This window comes from Phyllobates terribilis, unplaced genomic scaffold (assembly GCF_046119375.1).
Source record: "Phyllobates terribilis strain yellow unplaced genomic scaffold, ASM4611937v1 Scaffold_1__5_contigs__length_1240528914, whole genome shotgun sequence".
In the NCBI taxonomy this organism is placed as follows: Eukaryota; Metazoa; Chordata; class Amphibia; order Anura; family Dendrobatidae; genus Phyllobates; species Phyllobates terribilis.
Window position 1 is genome coordinate 486,067,441 of NW_027362761.1, and position 19,733 is coordinate 486,087,173.

At 45.5% G+C, this 19,733-nt stretch overlaps 1 protein-coding gene across 5 annotated transcripts in view; it reads left to right on the forward strand.

The window, feature by feature from the left end:
- ARHGEF28 (Rho guanine nucleotide exchange factor 28) overlaps positions 1-19,733 on the forward strand; it is a 254,074-nt gene that overhangs the window by 210,346 nt on the left and 23,995 nt on the right. For all 5 annotated transcript variants that reach the window (XM_073679786.1, XM_073679797.1, XM_073679814.1 and 2 more), the window contains 4 exons: positions 3,682-3,817; positions 3,947-4,068; positions 5,696-5,836; positions 18,220-18,467. In XM_073679786.1, coding sequence (XP_073535887.1) covers positions 3,682-3,817; positions 3,947-4,068; positions 5,696-5,836; positions 18,220-18,467 — 647 coding nt within the window. The remainder of the gene's footprint in view (positions 1-3,681; positions 3,818-3,946; positions 4,069-5,695; positions 5,837-18,219; positions 18,468-19,733) is intronic.

Consider the following 19,733-nt stretch of genomic DNA (forward strand, 5'->3'; position numbering starts at 1 on the left):
AACTTCTTTTAACTACTGTAGACTTTGAAAGAATTGACTGGTCCATTCTTCTGGAGGCTTCTGCTTTTGAAGTCGCTCACTATTGGTACATACATTTTTAAAATAAGAACGTTGCTGCAAAATAAATTACAAAAGATGCTAAAGAAGACTCTTCAGGAAAAATGTTGCCGGCATTTTCCTCAAATGTCTTCTGCTTGAAAACCTCAATTGGTATTTTGGCGTCTGAAAGACGCCATGTGCACATACTTGAAAATTGAAGCCTTGTTCTGATACTGGATGGCTTTTGGTCATCGGGCGCACAGATGACCTTCCTCACATGATTACATGTGTTTGACAACACTGGTTTTTATCTTTGTCCTTCTCATTGTACAGTGTGTTTGCTTTCATTCCAGCCATTCACAAATCTTTCTGAATAATACAAATTACGACCTCTGAACATAAGATACGGGGAAATCTTAGATATGCATTGCAGGATATTTTTCTTTTGTAAGCTTGAGAGCAGATTGATTAGCAGTTATCAGACTAGAGAAAATGTCTCCTCTTAGGCTATATGCACATGATGCAGATTTAAAGCAGAAATTTCCTGAGCGTTTTTGCCTCTACTTGGCAGAAAAAACGCGTGCGGATTTTACATACGTTTTTGATGCGTTTTTTGAAGCGTTTTTGTACATCAATGAATGCTTTTTGGAGCTAAATAAAGTTATTTGGTGGGACATTGTTTAAACCCTTGGATTACCATAGAACTGGGGTGAGTATATTGGTTCATTTAAATGATTAAAGAATGGGTCTGTTGTATATCAAATAAAGTGTTTACACTGTGTCTGTGTGTTTATTTAACTCTTTTTACTTTAATTAAGTGTGGTCATGAAAAGGTCTGATTGACACCTTGCAATCACCAAACAAAAGAGCTAGGTGTCAGTTAGTCCCATTCGCCCAATCTTCATTAGCATTTCTATTCATGTAATTTTGCAGCTGCTGTGAGCTGTTATTTTTAGCCTGGGAAGGTGCCATTAGGCAAACATTTTCCCTGGCCATAATTAACATCTCACAGCTGTTTTGTTAGCCGCTACGTACCCCCGATCAGCACTCAGCAGCGCTTTGGACACAACGTATTTTTGTTGCATCCAAAATGCGGTGTTCTAAGGCCGAACATTTGTTGTCTGTACATGTGAATCCACCGCATATAATGACACTTGAATCAGTAAAAATCTGCAGCGGAGACTAGCGTGTCCACTACAGAAGTTGACATGCTGCGGGTGAGTTTGGGTATGCGGCCACGGTCAAGAGTCGCTGCAGGTTTGACGCTGTGTGTTTATACAGCGTCAAACTTGCAGCATCCAGATGTTACAGCATAGTGGATGGGATCTCTAGAAATCCCATGTTCACTAGATGCATCAGAGGCTATGAATCACCCGTGGACACTGACATGCGGCGCGTCTTTCAGGACCGCAGCACGTCAAATTCTCTTGCTTAGTCGCTATTTTCCGCAACAGAAATTTGACCACTAGAATGTATTGAATGCAGTAAATATGCATGGTTCAGTGAACACGTGGATTTACCTGCATTCAATAGAATGCAACGTTTTGGACGCAGCAAAAAATATTCATCCAAAGCGCTGCTATGTCCGGATCGTGGGCACAGAGCCTAAACTAAAAAAAAAAAAAAAAAAAATGGCGTGGGCTCCCACGTCATTTTTATAACCAGCAGAGGGAAAGCCGACCGCTGGGGGCTGATATTAGTAGCCGAGAAAGGGCCCATTAGCCAAAAATATTCCCCGACTATTAATATCAATCCACAGGTGTTTGTTTAGCCTTTACTGGCTAGATTAAAGGGGGACCCCAGAAAAAAATTGATGTGGGGTCCCCATATAAAATCTAACCAGCAAAGGCTAAACTAGACAGCTGCGGGCTGATATTAATAGCCATGGATACTAGCCCCCTCCGCGACGATTAATATCCCCTTTCAGCAGTCACAGAAATGGTGCATCCATAAGATGCGCCAAATCTGGCGCTTAGCCTAGGCTCTTCCCACTGCCCTGTAGCGGTGGCGAGTGTTGTAATGGGGTTGGGGTTCACATCAGCCTTGTATTGGCGGCTGACGTGAAGCCCAGGTTATTAATGGAGGGCGTCTATATATTACTAACCGCGTGGTAAAATAGTCACCGCCTTTTCAATAAAAACATGGCCAGAATAAAGTATTTTAATGAAATAAAAAAACACACGGTTTTTAATTTATTTTTTTTTATTGTACGCCTCTGCGAAGCCCTCGATCTCATGAAAAAAAACGTAAAATAACAACCATATTTCTCACCTGTCCACCGTCAATGACGCAGTCCACGTACCGCCAATGAGTGTCCCACTACGATCTGGGTCACTTCTGCAGCTGTGACATCAGCAATCACTGATGCCACAGCTGTAGAATACAGCACTGTATACTGACGGGTGTAAATCACCCCTGTCAGTATACATGCTGCAGGAGGTCGCTGGGTTTGATCAGCTGAAGATCAGAACATTTGCAAGAATGTTCCCAGGGTCAGGTGACCATGAAGTGATCGATGACGTCAACATAGGACCCGCTCACTTGGTGTACCTCTGGCCGGCGGGCTGAAGACTTCGCTGCCGGACAGGTGAGTATAATTGTTTTTTTTAAACTTTTTTTTCTTTTTTCTTTTTTACTACCGCAGGCACGCGGTCTTGGAAGAGCAGACTACTGCTCCTCCCATCCACGCTGCTCTCGCTGTTATCAGCCAGAGCGGCTGTCGGATGAAAGGAGTAATAGCCTCCTCTCCCGACCCGGGTACCACCCGCAGCGCGAATCTGCGCCCATTGACTTTAATTGAAACGCAGCAAAATCCGCAGGTATAGATATTATACCTGTGGGCTTGCTGCGATTCAATGCAAGTCAATGGGTGCGAATTCGTGGCAGAATCGCGCAATCAATGGTAATGCTGCGTTTTTTGCCCCAATGGTAATCCGGAGCGGAAATTTCCGCATCATGTGCACAGCACATCTGGATTACCATTGCTATACATGGCAGACCTATTAACAAGCGGTTTTAATGCTTTTCCGCGGCGGAAAAACAGCTGTGGAAATGCATTGTGTGAACCTTACCCAGAAACGCCACTACACTTGTCCATGGGCTGCAATTCCAAGCTCTATGAAGAGTAGATGTCAGACCCCCATGATTAGTAAGTGATCACCTATACTGCGGATACTTGATAACTTGTTTTCACCAGATAACCACTTTGATAATCCTGGACAACCCGTTTTAAGAACATTTTCCAGTCTTGGAAAGTCTAGAATTTCTCTACTACTATTACTGAATTAAAATAAAAAGGAAAAACTGCATCAGTTTTAGACTTATTTGTGTTGTAAGGTTTTCTGAATTGGCTTAAGTTGTCAAACTCCAAATAAACCAAGTGTTATATGGTCAGAGATATCAGTATAGATGCTGTATTTTATGGCTTGGTGGTCCTGTTCTTTGAGCTTGGTCTATCACTGTGCAGCGGGGACTTGTAATATATTTATGTGTGTGTGTGTGTGTGTATATATATATATATATATATATATATATATATATATATATATATATATATATATATATATATATATATATATATATATATATATATATTGGAAAAAAGTTACTGCATATTATTAACATTCTACTGCTACATTACAGATACATCATTCAAGGACATGCCTCAACCTGTTCTCTCGACGTCCCCTCCCTCCACCTCAATATCCGTAGGAAAAAGAGACACTGGTCAGCCTTCTGCTGCACCCTTCCGAGGCGTGCCTGTAATGGGGGTAGATAGGTATGAGAGCACATTTTTAGGAGAATGAATAAATTTGAGACTGATTTGTTTTTAGTAACTGGTTCCTTATGTTCGTTCACATAATGTTGGGATTGTTACATGAACTTCATCGTCTCTCTTTCCATGTAGAAGGTCAGACCAGTCATTGGAATATGATGGTGACACAAGTGGCTCTCGATCCAGATCACAGTCAGAAGAGCTGCTGCCGTCAGTGGGAACCCCTCCAGCAATGGATACTTTCCCCATTGAAGGTAGTTTACTGTTTTTTGTTTTTTTTCTTTATTATCATTACTGTCCAGTAAAAAAACTGAGCTTTACCTAATAGAATGAGAATCTTCAGGAGTCTAAATACAATACACACTGTTCAAGGCATAGTTCATATCACACTTAACCACAGAGAGAAGAGGAAACCCATTTGAAAAGAAAGCATACAAAAACATTGAGTTATCTTCCCTTGACCTTCCTCCAGTTACAGTATTTAAAGTTTACAATTTAGTCCCACACTAAAATCAATATTGTAACTTAAAACCATAAGTTAGCAAATCTTTACACAAAAATGACAGAACTGCTGGGAGCCTAGGAACAGCAGAACACAGAACTGCTGGGAGTTCAAAAACAGCAGACCACAGGACTGCTGGGAGCCCAGGGACTGCAGACCACAGGACTGCTGGGAGCCCAGGGACTGCAGACCACAGGACTGCTGGGAGCCCAGGGACTGCAGACCACAGGACTGCTGGGAGCCCAGGGACTGCAGACCACAGGACTGCTGGGAGCCCAGGGACTGCAGACCACAGGACTGCTGGGAGCCCAGGGACAGGAGACCACAGGACTGCTGGGAGCCCAGGGACAGTAGACCACAGGACTCCTGGGAGCCCAGGAACTGCAGACCACAGGACTGCTGGGAGCCCAGGGACAGCAGACCACAGGACTGCTGGGAGCCTAGGGGCAGCAGACCACAGGACTGCTGGGAGCCCAGGGGCAGCAGACCACAGGACTGCTGGGAGCCCAGGGGCAGCAGACCTCAGGACTGCTGGGAGCCCAGGGGCAGCAGACCTCAGGACTGCTGGGAGCCCAGGGGCAGCAGACCACAGGACTGCTGGGAGCCCAGGGGCAGCAGACCACAAGACTGCTGGGAGCCCAGGGGCAGCAGACCACAGGACTGCTGGGAGCCCAGGGGCAGCAGACCACAGGACTGCTGGGAGCCCAGGGGCAGCTGACCACAGGACTGCTGGGAGCCCAGGGGCAGCAGACCACAGGACTGCTGGGAGCCCAGGGGCAGCAGACCACAGGACTGCTGGGAGCCCAGGGGCAGCAGACCACAGGACTGCTGGGAGCCCAGGGGCAGCAGACCACAGGACTGCTGGGAGCCCAGGGGCAGCAGACCACAGGACTGCAAGACTGCTGGGAGCCCAGGGACCTGTAACATGGGTAGAAGACAGGACATGTACAACAGCACTGTAGAAACGCACTAGTAGACAGTCAGTAGATTCATGCACTTCGATAGTAAACCTCTCCCTTATTGCTGCTAAAGTGATATATGCTGATTGGCTGTGACTAGTCATAGGCATTTTTTTTTTAAAGTACACCCTGACTGCCTAGGCCTTCCAGGCAATTACCAGCTATGCAGATCTGCAGAGCCTGCAGCATCATAAGTTAAAACTGGATTTCAGGTTATAAGGCCCAAGAAAGCCCATTATAAGTTGAATGTATTGTAACCTGAGGGACCACAGTATAGTATTACAGGAACTGTTCTGTCCTGCTTGTAGGGCAGGTGTGCCACATATAACCATGTCATCAGAGCTGTGAGGAACAGTATTCATTCACAGATTAGCTACTTTTATTGTAATGCTGACAACCCTTTCCCCACATTGCTCCTAGATGTTGTGGACTCGGCCCTGTGGAGTGATTTCAGCAGTGATACTCTGGAATTTGAAGCCGAGTCGTGGAGCTCAGTCGTGGAGTCATCTTTCTGTCATAAGCAAGAAAAAAATGTCATCAAAAGACAAGATGTTATTTTTGGTAAGTTATTTTGCAACTATGAATTAGGGAAGGAAATAAGCAGAATATGTAAAAATCATAACTCAGATTGTTTCTCATAGTTTTACATTTTTTCTTAAGATTTTCTTCTAGATAAAAATAAATTCTGTTTTATATTGTTATATGGTCTATATGTATAATCAGGGGCAACTGCTATGTGTGGAACAGCACAACTCCTAAGCTTGCTTCATACACGTCAAACGTCGAGAACGGACTCTACTTGAAGAAGTGAAGTACTTGCCATGCAAGCTGCCAAGGTTAACTAATGGTGTAATTTTATTATTCGTTCGACATTTTTACAAAGAAGATATCATCAGAAAATTAGTTATTGTTTAAATCAGATTTTGGTATTAAATATATTTTTTAAATATCTTTGCCATTTTTTTTTTATGTATCAGTATTAAAAAATAGAAATCTTGCGATTTTCACACCTTCGAATGAGGCTCTTGTAGGTCACTTCCTGCTTCAGGAATTAACACATGTACATAGCCACAATGGTCAGACCCCGACCCTATCTTTTAGATTTAGCTTGTGAAAAGGTCATTGTAAAGGGAGGGGGAGCAGAGTCAGCTGTGACATCACTTAATGTGAATGGTAGATCCTTTATTATAAGCTGTGTATAGAGGTATTACCTGTCATTGTAATCTTGCCTCTGAAGGTAAGAAGCCTGCTGAAAACTCTTCTTGAAAGGACAGGAAGTATGAGTCTAAAAAATCCCAATGGCCAGTGTGAAAATTGCAAAATTAATATAATCATTGTTATTTTTTTTTTTTTAATAAAGATCATTTTGAAAAAAAAAAGCCATTTTTTTTTCAATACTTTTAACACAAAAGCCTGATTTAAACAATAGGTTGTTTTCTGATGGTACCATGGCTGAGTTGAGGAAACCCATATTTCCACACTGTCTAGGGTTTATTCCTGTTTATGTTCTTCAAAGAGACATATTCAGGCTCTATCCAGTAATGTTTATAGTTCTTTGTCAAATGGTTTCTTTCCATTGGCGGAATATAAACAGAGGATTAGAGAGTTTCTGCGCTTTTACCTTCGAATAATCGTCTGGAGATGAAAACGGGAAATCCTGTGTCCTGATAGAACACGGTTTATGCAGGTCAAACACATTTCCATGCCCCTGCTAGGTCGGCTATGTTTCTGGCAGGGCTGAAGGCCACATTGCAGTTGTTGGATAGCTTGAATGCCATGCTCCGTTATTAAATGAGACAATTAAAGTGTCTAAAGATGAAGAATCGTGATCTGTATACCTCTAAGTTCTGTGTCCTATAGAAGGTTTGGTCTCCTAGGACTGTAACACATTCCTACTGAAACGTTCTATGGAGAAGGTCCAATATCTGTGAATATGGCTAGTGTGTAGTGCTATGACAGTTCACAACTATACCTATTGTTCCACACAAAAGTGTAGTATTATTGCCGTACAAAACTATTATAACCATTTAATAGAAAAAGGATAAATTATTCTCTGTCTGAGAAGAAGAAGAAAGGGGAAAAATATTGTATAATGCTAATACTAAGGTCTAATTGAAAAGGTAATAAAAGACGGATTTTGGTAAGACCTTACCTGTAAAATCCTTTTCAGCGAAGGAAGGAAGGGAGACACAGTCATTACTAGTGGGTAGGCGGAGCCCACATAGGATAGAACACCTCAGATTAAAAAAGAGTGTTGTCCGGCCCCTCCAGCTTGGGCTCCTCCTACTCCAGCTCTCCAGTCCGTACACAAGCTAAGGAAGAGCAAATATCACCAGCGGAGCAACATAACCCCTTCTGAAGAACTTCAGAGAAAAAACAAGAGACAGGTTATGCATATAACAGAAAAAACCACACAGTCCCAGGTACTACTCACTGGACCTGACCACTGCGATGAGCTGGCAATGCTGGAACAGAGCCTTAGCGCGCCGACCTCAGCCCAGATAATCGCTATCAGAGAAGGGTCACGCTGCATCTGAAAACACAACAACACACTTCTGCCATGGGAGGGAACTGTGTCTCCCTTCCTTCCTTCGCTGAAAAGGATTTTACAGGTAAGGTCTTACCAAAATCCGTCTTTCAGCAGCAGATGGAAGGAACGGAGACACAGTCATTACTAGTGGGACGTCCCAAAGCAGTCCAAAAATTAAGGGTGGGAAAAAACCAACAGAGGCAGAATCCCAACAACCTAGAAAAATGCGCAACTAGCACTAAATACAAGTTAACGATAACTTAAACTACAGCCGCCTGCAGGACCCTACGTCCTAAGGCTGCATCAGCGGAAGCACTGACGTCCACCTTATAAAACTTTGTAAAAGTGTGGACGGAGCGCCAGGTAGCCGCCCGGCAGAGTTGAGCTGCCGAGGCCCCTTGATGAAAAGCCCACGATGAACCCACAGCTCTCGTGGAGTGAGCTCGAATCTTAATTGGACAAGATTCGCCCTTGAGTCGGTAAGCCTCTAAAATGGCCGACCGAATCCATCGAGCTATAGTGTCCTTGGAAGCTCGTTGACCACGCCGACGACCTGCTGGAATCACAAACAGAGAGTCCGATTTCCGAAAACCTTGAGTAATAGACAAATAGAACTTCAAAGCCCGCACTAAATCCAATGAGTGCAAGGCCCGTTCCTTCGCATTCCTCGGTTCCGGACAGAGCGAGGGCAACACAATATCCTGGTTAACATGAAATTGTGACACCACCTTAGGTAGAAAGTCGCCCCGTGTGCGAAGCACCACGCGATCCGGGAGAAACTCCAGAAAAGAAGGCGAGCAAGAAAGAGCCGCCAGTTCAGAAACCCTTCTCAAAGAGGTGACTGCCACTAAATAGGCAACCTTCCAAGAAAGCAAAGAAAGGCTAACGGAGTCCATAGGCTCAAAAGGCCCATGTTGAAGAGCCTCCAAGACCAGATTGAGCCACCAAGGGGACACAAGCGCCTTCCGCGGCGGAAACTGACGGGTTACCCCGCGAAAAAAGGAACGAACGTCCCTACGCGAGGCGATAGCCTTCCGAAACAGCAAGGACAAAGCAGAAACCTGACCCCTCAGAGTGCTAACTGCCAAACCCTTGTCCAGGCCATACTGCAAAAAGGTCAACAAATTGGGAATGGAAAAAATCCTCGGGTTCCTTGAAGAACCCGAACACCATGAAAAGAAGGCCTCCCAAGTCTTGTGATAGATCCTAGTAGTGGCAGGACCTCTGGCAGCTCGCAGAGTGGCAATGACTTTGGCTGAAAAACCTTGACGAGTCAAGATTTCGGTCTCAAGAGCCACGCCGTCAAACGCAGAGACTTCAGGTCCGGATGACGAACGGGCCCTTGGGTTAACAGGTCCGGGCGAAGAGGGAGAGGAAGTGGAGGCGCAGCCAGAAGCGACACCAGCGTCGAGAACCACGTCCTCCTTGGCCAGTCTGGGGCTACTAACATAGCCGGGACTCTTTCCAGTCTGATCCGACGCAACACCAGAGGAAGTAAGGATATCGGCGGGAACACATAGATTAGCTCGAATTGGTCCCACGGAGCCACCAGAGCATCCACCGCCACAGCCTTCGGGTCCTTGTACCTGGACATGAACGTCGGTAACTTGGTGTTGAACCTTGATGCCATCAAATCCACTTGAGGAGTTCCCCAACGGGAGCACAGCTGTGCAAAAATTTCTGGGTGAAGACTCCATTCTCCGGGATCCACCTTCTCGCGACTGAGGAAGTCCGCCGTGATATTCTGAACTCCCGGAATGTGAATCGCAGAGATGGCTGGCACCTTGGCCTCGGCCCATACCAGGATCCGAGACACTTCCATCATGAGCCTGGAGCTCCTCGTTCCACCTTGATGGTTGATATACGCGACCGCCGTCGCGTTGTCTGTCTGCACTTGGACTGGCAGACCGTTTAAAGGGACCGTCCAGTGTTGGAGGCAAAGGAAAATCGCCCTCAATTCCAGGATGTTGATCGGCAGGACAGACTCTTCCGACGACCATACTCCCTGAATCCAGAGATCGTTCCAGACACCCCCCCAGCCTGACAGGCTGGCATCGGTGGTTATGACCGACCACCTCAGAAGGAGGAAGGACTTCCCCAGGGATAACGCTTCCGGACGTAACCACCATTCTAGAGACTCTCGCACCCTGTGGGAGATGATGACACTGCGATCCAGCGAAGCCTGTGATCGATCCCAACGGTTCAGAATGAGCATTTGGAGAGTCCTGGAATGAAATTGGGCAAACGGAAGTGCCTCCATTGACGCCACCATCAAACCCAAAAGGCGCATACACCTTCGAAGGGACATTGCTGTCGAAGACTTCATAACCTGTACATGTCGAAGAAGACTTGCTTGCTTGTCTGGAGGCAGGGACACCACTGCTCGTACCGTGTCGAAATGCATCCCCAAAAACAGGATTGACTGCGACGGTTCCAGAGACGACTTCTTCCAATTGACCAGCAACCCGAAGTCCTCCAGGAGCTGAAGGGATAGATTGCGAGCCGTCACCGCCTCCTCCTTTGAGGACGCCACAATTAAAAGGTCGTCCAGGTAGGGAAGAACCGTAACCCCCTGTCTTCGAAGGATCGCCATGAGAGGTGCCAGAATTTTTGTAAAAACTCTGGGCGCCGAGGCCAACCCGAATGGTAGGGCCACAAACTGGAAATGGTCCTGACCTATGGCAAAACGAAGGAAGCGTTGGTGGGCCCTTCCGACGGGAACATGCAAATAAGCGTCGCGAATGTTGATTGACACCAAAAAGTCGTTCTGCGACAGGGCCGCCACAACCGAGCGAAGCGACTCCATGCGGAATTTCCGGGTGCGGACATGCCGATTCAATCTTTTGAGATCCAGAATAGGGCGAAATTTGTCCTCCTTTTTGGGGACCACAAAGAGGTTTGAATAAAACCCTCTTCCCCGGTCCTCCGGCGGAACCGGTACCACCACACCCTTCTGCAGAAGGGAATCGACCTCCTGCCGTAGAGCGGCAACTAGCTCGGGCTCTGACGGAAAGCGAGATCGGCAAAACCTGTCCGGGGGTCGAGAAAGAAACTCTATGAAGTAGCCTGCTGACACAACCCGCGTCACCCAGGCGTCCGAAACGCGGGACGCCCAAGTCGATTCGAATTGGAGCAGGCGACCCCCCACTCCAGAGCCCTCGAGTGAAAACCTGGCATCAGTCCGCCTTAGCGGGCTTTTTGTCAGCTTCCCGCTTGTCTTGACGGAAGCTCTGTTTCCAGGGAGTGCGGGATTTCTGAGAAGCCTTTTTTCCTGAAAAAGAGGGACGACCCGATCCCCAAGAGGGCTGACCGGACCGTCCCCTGGACCGAAAGGGCCGCCGACTACTACCGGCACTAGGCCTGCCCGACGCAGAAGCCACAGTTCTTCGCTGTGGTAAGGCCGCTTCTTTTGCCTTTGCCTTGACAATCAGCTCCGTGAGGTCAGATCCAAATAACTGACCACCCTTGTAAGCTAAAGATAGCAAACCTTGCTTGGAAACCGCGTCCCCGGTCCACTGTCTGAGCCACAGTGCTCTTCTGACTGCCGCCGAGGATTGCGCCCTGGACAGCAGTGACGCGGTATCCAAACCTGCATCACCCAACAACTTGAAAAGCCCATCTACCTCGGATAGCGGGGATCCATCCTGCCACGCCGTCCGTAGATGGTCCAACCAGCTTAGGGAAGCTTTACAAGCACACATGGATCCTAGCACCGCTCTGAATCCATGACCCGCGGCCTCGTAGATGGATTTCGCCGCCATCTCCGTTTTTCTGTCCAGCGGATCCTGCAGACTCGCCTTCCCTTTAACAGGCAGTAATGAGGATTTGCTAAGCTGGGATAAAGGGACATCCACTTCAGGAGAAGGAATCCAATTATCAATCAACTCCGTGGAACACGGATACAGTCAAAAAAAACGTGTCCCCTGAAAACGTTTATCTGGACACAGGCGTTCCTTCTCCACTGCCCCATTAAGCTCATCCAGAGATGGTAATGCCAAGCGCGACCTATGCGACTCCTGAAACATCCGGGCCGACTTACCAGGACGTCTAGTTACCTCCTCCGGAAACTGTAACGCCTCCCTCATGGCTCCAATAAAAGCCTCTGCACGGCCCAAAAAAGAGGCAGAGTGCCCCTGCCGATCCTCCTTATCCGAATCGGACATCTCCCCATCTGAGCTTGAAGGGGAACCCTCCATAACAGAGATCTCCGAGTCACTGCGCGGGGAGGGCAGCACCGGCCTGTGGCGCTTCCTGCCATGAGAGGATCTAGCTGACACCCAATAACCTAGAAGGTCAGACAGGCCATCAATAGAACGAGTGAGGGCCTCCATTTTGACCACTGCCCCATCACCGAAACCCCCGACCGCTGCGCTTGATGCCGTCGAGGACTCCTGCGTGTCAGACACGCGAGACTGATCCTGTAGCGGACCTGGGAGACGGTCCGCACCTCCTGGACCCTGATCTGACATGCCCTCACACAGTATATGGCAGGTTAAACCTGTCAGTAAGTAGGACAATGTGGTTTCTTAAAAGAAAGCTGAAGGGTTAAAGCTCTTAAAGAGAGAGCTACCCCAGCTGACCCCCAATTAAGGGATAACCGCCTAATAAGGGGTTAATGTCGCAGACTCCCCACAACCTCTGTGAAATGAAAAGGATGTGCGAGCTCCAGACAAAAAAAGGAACCTCTATATGAGGTAATAGCTGCAGGACAGCACAGTCTGCCACCTTATTGTGCCTCAGAAAGGTGCCCTGCGCTGAGGGGGTGAGGGGTTAAGCTTCTGCCCTGACAGGCAGAAGCGACTCACCCAGCTGGCCGCGGTGCAGTGTTCCTTCGGTCTGTCGGGAGGAGAGGAGAGTGAGGAGCCCGATGGAAGCCGTTCAGTAATGGCCGCCGCGCTGTGAGGAGAGAGAAGCCGAAAGAGGAGGGGCAGGAGAAGGCGCGCGCTCAGAGCGCTTCCTGCCCGCGAAAGACCGGGAAGGCGCGAAGCCACGCCCCCCGCCGGCTTAAAAAAAAAAAGCGCGCGCGACTCCTCCGCTCTCCGCTCCTGCCCCGCTTCCATGTCCTGCAGGCATCCACCTGCGGACAAAAAAACACAAGTCACCACATGAATACATGTAGCAGCGGCTGCCGCAGCAGCCGCTGAAGCACTCAAAACACATTAACATGCTGAGTACTCACCCAGCTGAGCGCCACAGGGACCCCCAGGGATTTGTGGCGCTGTGCCCAAGCTTCCCCCCAGGGCGGAGAACACAGTGACCCCAGATGCGCGGTTTGCATCCCCGCCAGGGAAGCATCCCTCATCCCCCGGGGCCGGCAGGGTTCTGCAGGGACCTCTCTCAAAGGGTAATGCAGATCCGCCAAGGGAGGGGTGGGGGTCCAGCAGTGCTGAGACCCCTGAGACCTCAAGACCACGGGGGTCCAAGTCTCTGTCCGATAAAAATAAAAAAATTTTCTGAGGAGCTGCTTCCAGCAGCGACCATCCTCTGTGACCTCAAATTTTAGACTGGAGAGCTGGAGTAGGAGGAGCCCAAGCTGGAGGGGCCGGACAACACTCTTTTTTAATCTGAGGTGTTCTATCCTATGTGGGCTCCGCCTACCCACTAGTAATGACTGTGTCTCCCTTCCTTCCATCTGCTGCTGAAAGGTGATATAACGGTTAAATGCTGCAGCAGTAGATACAGAGAGACCTGAATGCATGATGGGCGACATGGCTAGAGAAGTTCTCTGGTTAACCAATACAATATAGTATGTGTGTGTATATATATATATATATATATATATATATATATATATATATATATAATTCGCTAACATGGCTATATTTTGTAAATGGTTAAATTAGCAACTTTGCTGTTTACTTATTAAAAATCCTTTCCGTTCTCAAGAACGGAGGTGTAATTAATTCTGTAGTTTACTTATTGTTGCCTAAGTTACCAGCCACCTCTGCAGTCCAACAGCGGTGGCCTCTTTTCTAGGCAAGGAGCACAGTTCTTACAAGCTCTTTGCTATGGAGCGTGCCAGCATTGCTCAGAAGCCTAGCGCACAGTTCAGACCAGCAGCTCAACCATGGCAATGTTCTGAATTGTTAATCATTTTGAGTGCAATTTCCCTGGCAGTCAGGAAGCTGGAAGGTTTTGGAGTTGTGCGCTCCTGTTGATAGAAAATGAAAAAAAAAAACATTTACATTTTTTTACTATCCCCAACCATAGTAAAATGGATGGGAATTAGCTAATTAACATTATTGCCAGTTTATATGAAAATAATTTCTTAAGCACAGTATGTATTTAGCAATTAGTAATGGCTGGATCCTCTCTCAGAAGACTTGTTTATTAATTGTATATCAGAAATATGAGTTATAATTAGTGATGAGCGAGTGTCCTCTGATTCTGAGACTGTTTTTTCGTGACATATTGTACTTCGTGATTGTGGTAAAATTTCTTCGATATCACTTGCTTTTATTTGTAAAAAAAAATGGAAATTTGGCGAAAATTTAGCAATTTTCAAAATTTGAATTTTTATGCCCTTAAATCAGAGAGATATGTCACACAAAATAGTTAATAAATAACATTTCCCACATGTCTACTTTACATCAGCACAATTTTGGAGCCAAATTTTTTTTTTATTAAGGAGCTATAAGGGTCTAAAGTTGACCAGCGATTTTCTCATTTTTCCAACAAAATTTACAAAACCATTTTTTTTAGGGACCACATTACATTTGAAGTGACTTTGAGGGGTCTAGTTTCCAACATGATGTCACTTGTGGGGGGTTTCCACTGTTTAGGCACATCAGGGGCTCCCCAAATGCAACATGGTGCCCGCTAATTATTCAAGCAAATTTTACATTCAAAAAGTCAAATGGCGCTCCTTCCCTTCCGAACCCTGCCGTGCGCCCAAATAGTGGTTTTCCCCCACATATGGGGTATCTGTGTGCTCAGGGGAAATTGCACAACAAATTTTGAGTCCATTTTTTCCTGTTACCCCTGTGAAAATGAAGGGTTAATAAAGTTATTGAATGTGGTTTTGAGCACCCTGAGGAGTGCAGTTTTTAGAATGGTGTCACTTTTGGGTATTTTCTGTCATATAGACCCCTCAGGGAACTTATCTAGATGTGTGGTGAGCACCTTGAACCCCCAGGTGCTTCACAGAAGTTCATAACATTGAGCCGTAAAAATAAAATTGTAACATTTTTTTTCAACAAAAAATTTTTCAGCCCCCAATTTAGCATTTTTACAAGGGTAACAGGAGAAATTGCACCATGCACTTTCTTGTGCAATTTCTCCTGAGTAAGCCGATACCCCACATGTGGGGGAAAACCACTGTTTGGGCGCACGGCAGGGTTCGGAAGGGAAGGAGCGCCATTTGACTTTTTGAATGTAAAATTTGCTTGAATAATTAGCGGATGCCATGTTGCAACACCCCCCGCCACCCCAGTGACTCCATTTTGGAAACTACACCCCTCCAGGATTTTATCAAGGGGTATAGTGAATATTTTGAACCCAGAGGGACGACACAGAATTTGATAACATTAGGTCATCATATTGAATAAGTTGTGATTAGTCTTAAGTGCAAGTGCTCGCTATTTGAGTTTGCATCGGGTGCTCGGGTATGCACCAAGTATCGCGGATGCTCAAGTGACATGCTCGAGTCCCCGCCCGCATATTTCACGGTTATTAGACACCCAAAAAAGAACATGCGGGGATCGCTCATGCATGGCAGGCAATCCCCGCAAGTTTTGTTTGGCTGTATAACAGCTGCAAAACATTTGGGGCGGAGACTCGAGCATATCACTCGAGCACCCGCTATACTTGGTGCATACCCGAGCACCCGATGCAAACTCAAGTAGCGAGCACTTGCGCTCAACATTAGTCGCCATATCGTCGTCATTTTTTTTCTTTACTTCTGAAAAATCCCATCCCCAACCCTAACCCTAGCCCAACCCTTGTCCAACCCTAACCCTAAAGTTTATTTTTTACGTCGTTCCTCGTGCGGTATAAGTGATTAGACGACTTTATTCTTCGGGTTGGTGCAATTACAGCGATGCCAGATTCATATCGGGTTTTTATGATTGACAGCTGTCACACACTAAAAAACCCTTTTTTTTGCAAAGACTAGTTTTTGCATCGCCATATTTTGAGAGCTATAATTTTTCCATATTTCGGCTATATTATGGCTTGTTTTTTGCGGGATGAGTTGACGTTTTTATTGGTGCCATTTTCAGGCATGTGACACTTTTTGAACGCTTTCTATTCTGATTTTTGGAAGGCAGAATAAACAAAAACCAACAATTCAGGAATTGTTTTTCCTTTTTTTCATGCTGTTCCGCGTGTGGTAAAATTGATAATGCAGCTTTATTCTTCGGGTCAGTACGTTTACAGTGGTACCGCATTTATATTGTTTTTTTTATATTTTTTTTACACAATAAAAACTATTTTATAGAAAAAAAGAATTGTTTTTGCATTGCTTTATTCTGATAGTTATAACTTTTTTATTATTCAGCCGTTGAAGCTGTATGGCAGCTCGTTTTTGGACAAGATGATGTTTTCAGCGGTACCATTTTTATTTACATTCGTCTTTTTGATTGCGTTTTATTCCATTTTTTGTTTGGCGGTATCATGATAAAACATCTTTTTATGTTTTGTTTTTATTTTTTTTTTTTACCGTGTTCACTAAAGGCGTTAACAAGAGTGACAGTGTTATAGGTCAGGTCGTTCCGGACGTGGCGATACAAAATATGTGTACTTTTATTTATTTTTTTTTTTTTTTCACAAGAATATTTATTTATGGGTACTAATATATATATATATATATATATATATATATCTCACTTTCTGACATTTTTATTACTTTTACACTTTTTCCCACTATGGGACTTTCACTTTTTGCAGCCTGATTGGCTGTATAGCACAGGAATGCAGAACCATCCCTGTTCTATGCAGCCTGTCAGCGCTGCACAGGGAGAAGTTACTTTGGTCATGCACTGCGCATGACCAAAGCAACTTCCTGCCTCCTGGTGACCCGGATGTTGTCATGATCCGTCGGGTCACCATGGCAACATATGGGACCGGACTCAGACGCCGCGGGACGCTGGCAGAGAAGGTAAGTATAGCGCTTACCTCCTCTTGCCACCGGAATGCTGCGATCGATTTTGATCGCAGCATTTAGGGGGTTAATGTGCAGGGAGTGGTGCGGGACCGCTCCCTGCACATAGCACCGGGTGTCAGCTGTGAGAATCAGCTGACAACCGGTGGCGATCTCGCCCGCTCAGCTTGTGTGCGGGCGAAATCGCCAAGGCGTACTAATACGTATCTGGCCCATAAGGCCCAGGACACAGATACATATTAGTACGCCCTGGGCCATAAAGGGTTTAAAACATAACACCCGAGCACGCTGAAGATACTCAGAAAACACCCGAGCATGCTCGCTCATCACTAGTTATAATCTATCTTCTAAAATTGATCTATCCTACTTACAATATTTCAAGGGGTTATTTGGGATTATTTTTTTAACTAATGTGCCTAAGAGCTAACAGGTAGATAGTTGCTAACTACCTGCCTGTAGTGCCAGACGCCGATCTCTGCTGGTGCAAAGCGATTACCGACTGCTCCTTCCGGCGATTCCGCGGCTTCTGCTGATGTCACATCGACAGAGCAGCGGCTTCATTTCTGCTCTGCTGCTCTGCCGGCTCCCCGCTGCTTAACTGTGGGGAGCTGGCTTTTAATCAACACGCTGACGTTCCATGCCAGGTACAACAGGCAGATAGTTGCCTCTCGCAGTAGCTACCTGCCTATTAGGTTTTGGGCCCATAATAGTAAAAACAAAACAAAAAATTCATGGACAACCTCTTTAATGCTGCAGATAAAACTTTTTTTTTTAGGTTTTTCAACTTCAATATCCCAGTACACACAAGAAACAGTTAATGGTCAAATTTGGGTCTGCTTCAAATGTAAAAATATAGTCACAAGTATCTGAAATGCTTATAATAAAAATCCTATTTATCTGTATGTCGGAGAAGGAGGAGGGGTAAAATAGATTACGGTATATTAGTGTAAACAAATTACCGTAGCTCTAATTACATTGGAAGAAATCCATAATTAACTCTCGTTTCCTGTCCCTTATTTTTCCAATATTAATATAATTATGACTGTCAGGGATTAAAAGGAAGGAGACTAATTGATAGAATAATTGATATACATATCCATTGAATATTCTCAGAGCTTGGGTATAGTTTGCTGCCATGTTGTGGGGCAACAGAAAAAGTGGAACTTTGTTTCCTAGCTCAGGTTACACCTTTAATGTCTTAAAAGATTGTAAATGTTAAATATCTAATCTCAAAGAAATGTTGGGGTTGTGCTGGTGACAGTTTATTTTAGGTGTCTCATGTTATCCTGTTGTTTTCTTTTCTGTTCCTTTCAGAGTTCATGCAGACGGAACTGCATCATATCCAGACCCTTTTCATTATGTCTGAAATATTCAGGAAGGGGATGAAGGAGGAGCTGCAGCTGGACCACAGTACTGTGGATAAAATTTTCCCCTGTCTCGATGAGCTGCTGGAAAGCCATAAGTCCTTCTTTTATAACCTGCGAGAGAGGAAGCAGGAGTCCAGGGAGGGAAATGACCGGAACTTTGTGATCCACAGGATAGGAGATATACTAGTGCAGCAGGTATGGGACATGAAGTCATTTTTCGGTAGCCTAATATGGGTATAAGTATGTACTGCCAACTTAAAACACATTAATAAATGCCCCCTCTCAATCATCGAGAAATTGTCACCAGACAGTGCTTGTCTTATTGGTTTAGTCCTTAGCACCCATTATAAATGAGAGTTGTACCAGGTATAAAGCTCCATTTTTGGGTGGTCTGAAAGTCTATGGATTTTTTCTTTTATTCTTTATCTACTTCCTATATGAAAAATGAAGCAACTTTCTACATGATCTTCATTAAACATTTTTTTACTATTTAGCTGCTGTGGAGCCTCTACAACTCCTTCATATAGCTGGTTGGCCTGGTGCCTCAGTTATGGATCTCACAGCACACTGCTTCTGGCTGTGTCGGCTTTCTCTTCTCACTGTTTTTTTCTTCCAGTCAGGCATCCATTTTTCATGTACATGATTTGGCCAAGTTTTTCACAGGCGAAACACAACACCATTATTGTCTTATTTGGCAGTTCACATGTTCTCTTTTTTGTTTGTGGACCATGTGTCCGCAAAAAAAAAGAAAGACGTCCATTAAACTTGCTAATGCGTGTAAACTCAGATGGGACTTCCTTATGGTAAAAAAAAAATACACAAATTAATTCTTTTTTTTTGTACTGGGAAAAAATGAACATCTGAATGAGGCCTTAGCGCTCTCAGAAATGGTATAAAGTGAAGATTTGAACTTAAAGGGGATATTCCAGACTTTAAAAAAAATAAAATTGTGCCTAAGCACTAACAGGCAGGTAGTTGCTACCTACCTGACTGTTGTGCCCGGCGCCATTCTCTGCCAGCACAGAGCGGTCACAGACTTCCACTGACGTCACGTCAACAGAGCAGCAGTTTCTCTTCCTGTTGACAGGGCGGGACTACTGGTGTCATGCTGATTGACAGCTGGCTCTCTGCTGCCTAATTAGGGAAGCCGGTTGTCAATCAGCATAATGCCAGTAGTTCCGCCCTGTGAGCAGGAAGAGACACTGCTGCTCTGTTGACGTGGCGTCAGCAGAAGTCCTTCTATAGCTTCACTGTTGATCGATCTGTTGCTGGCTTCAGAATGAGTAAACTGAAAATGTGCCAGTGAGCTCATTTTCAGCTTTGATGGTTTCACTGGAGAGTTTGCAAATCTTTAACTTCTCTTTTTGAAGCTCAATTATGACCACAGACCACATCAAAGCCATATGTTCAGGGACAATAAGAGCTAGAAAAAGCCAAATGGTATAACATTTTTAATGAAAC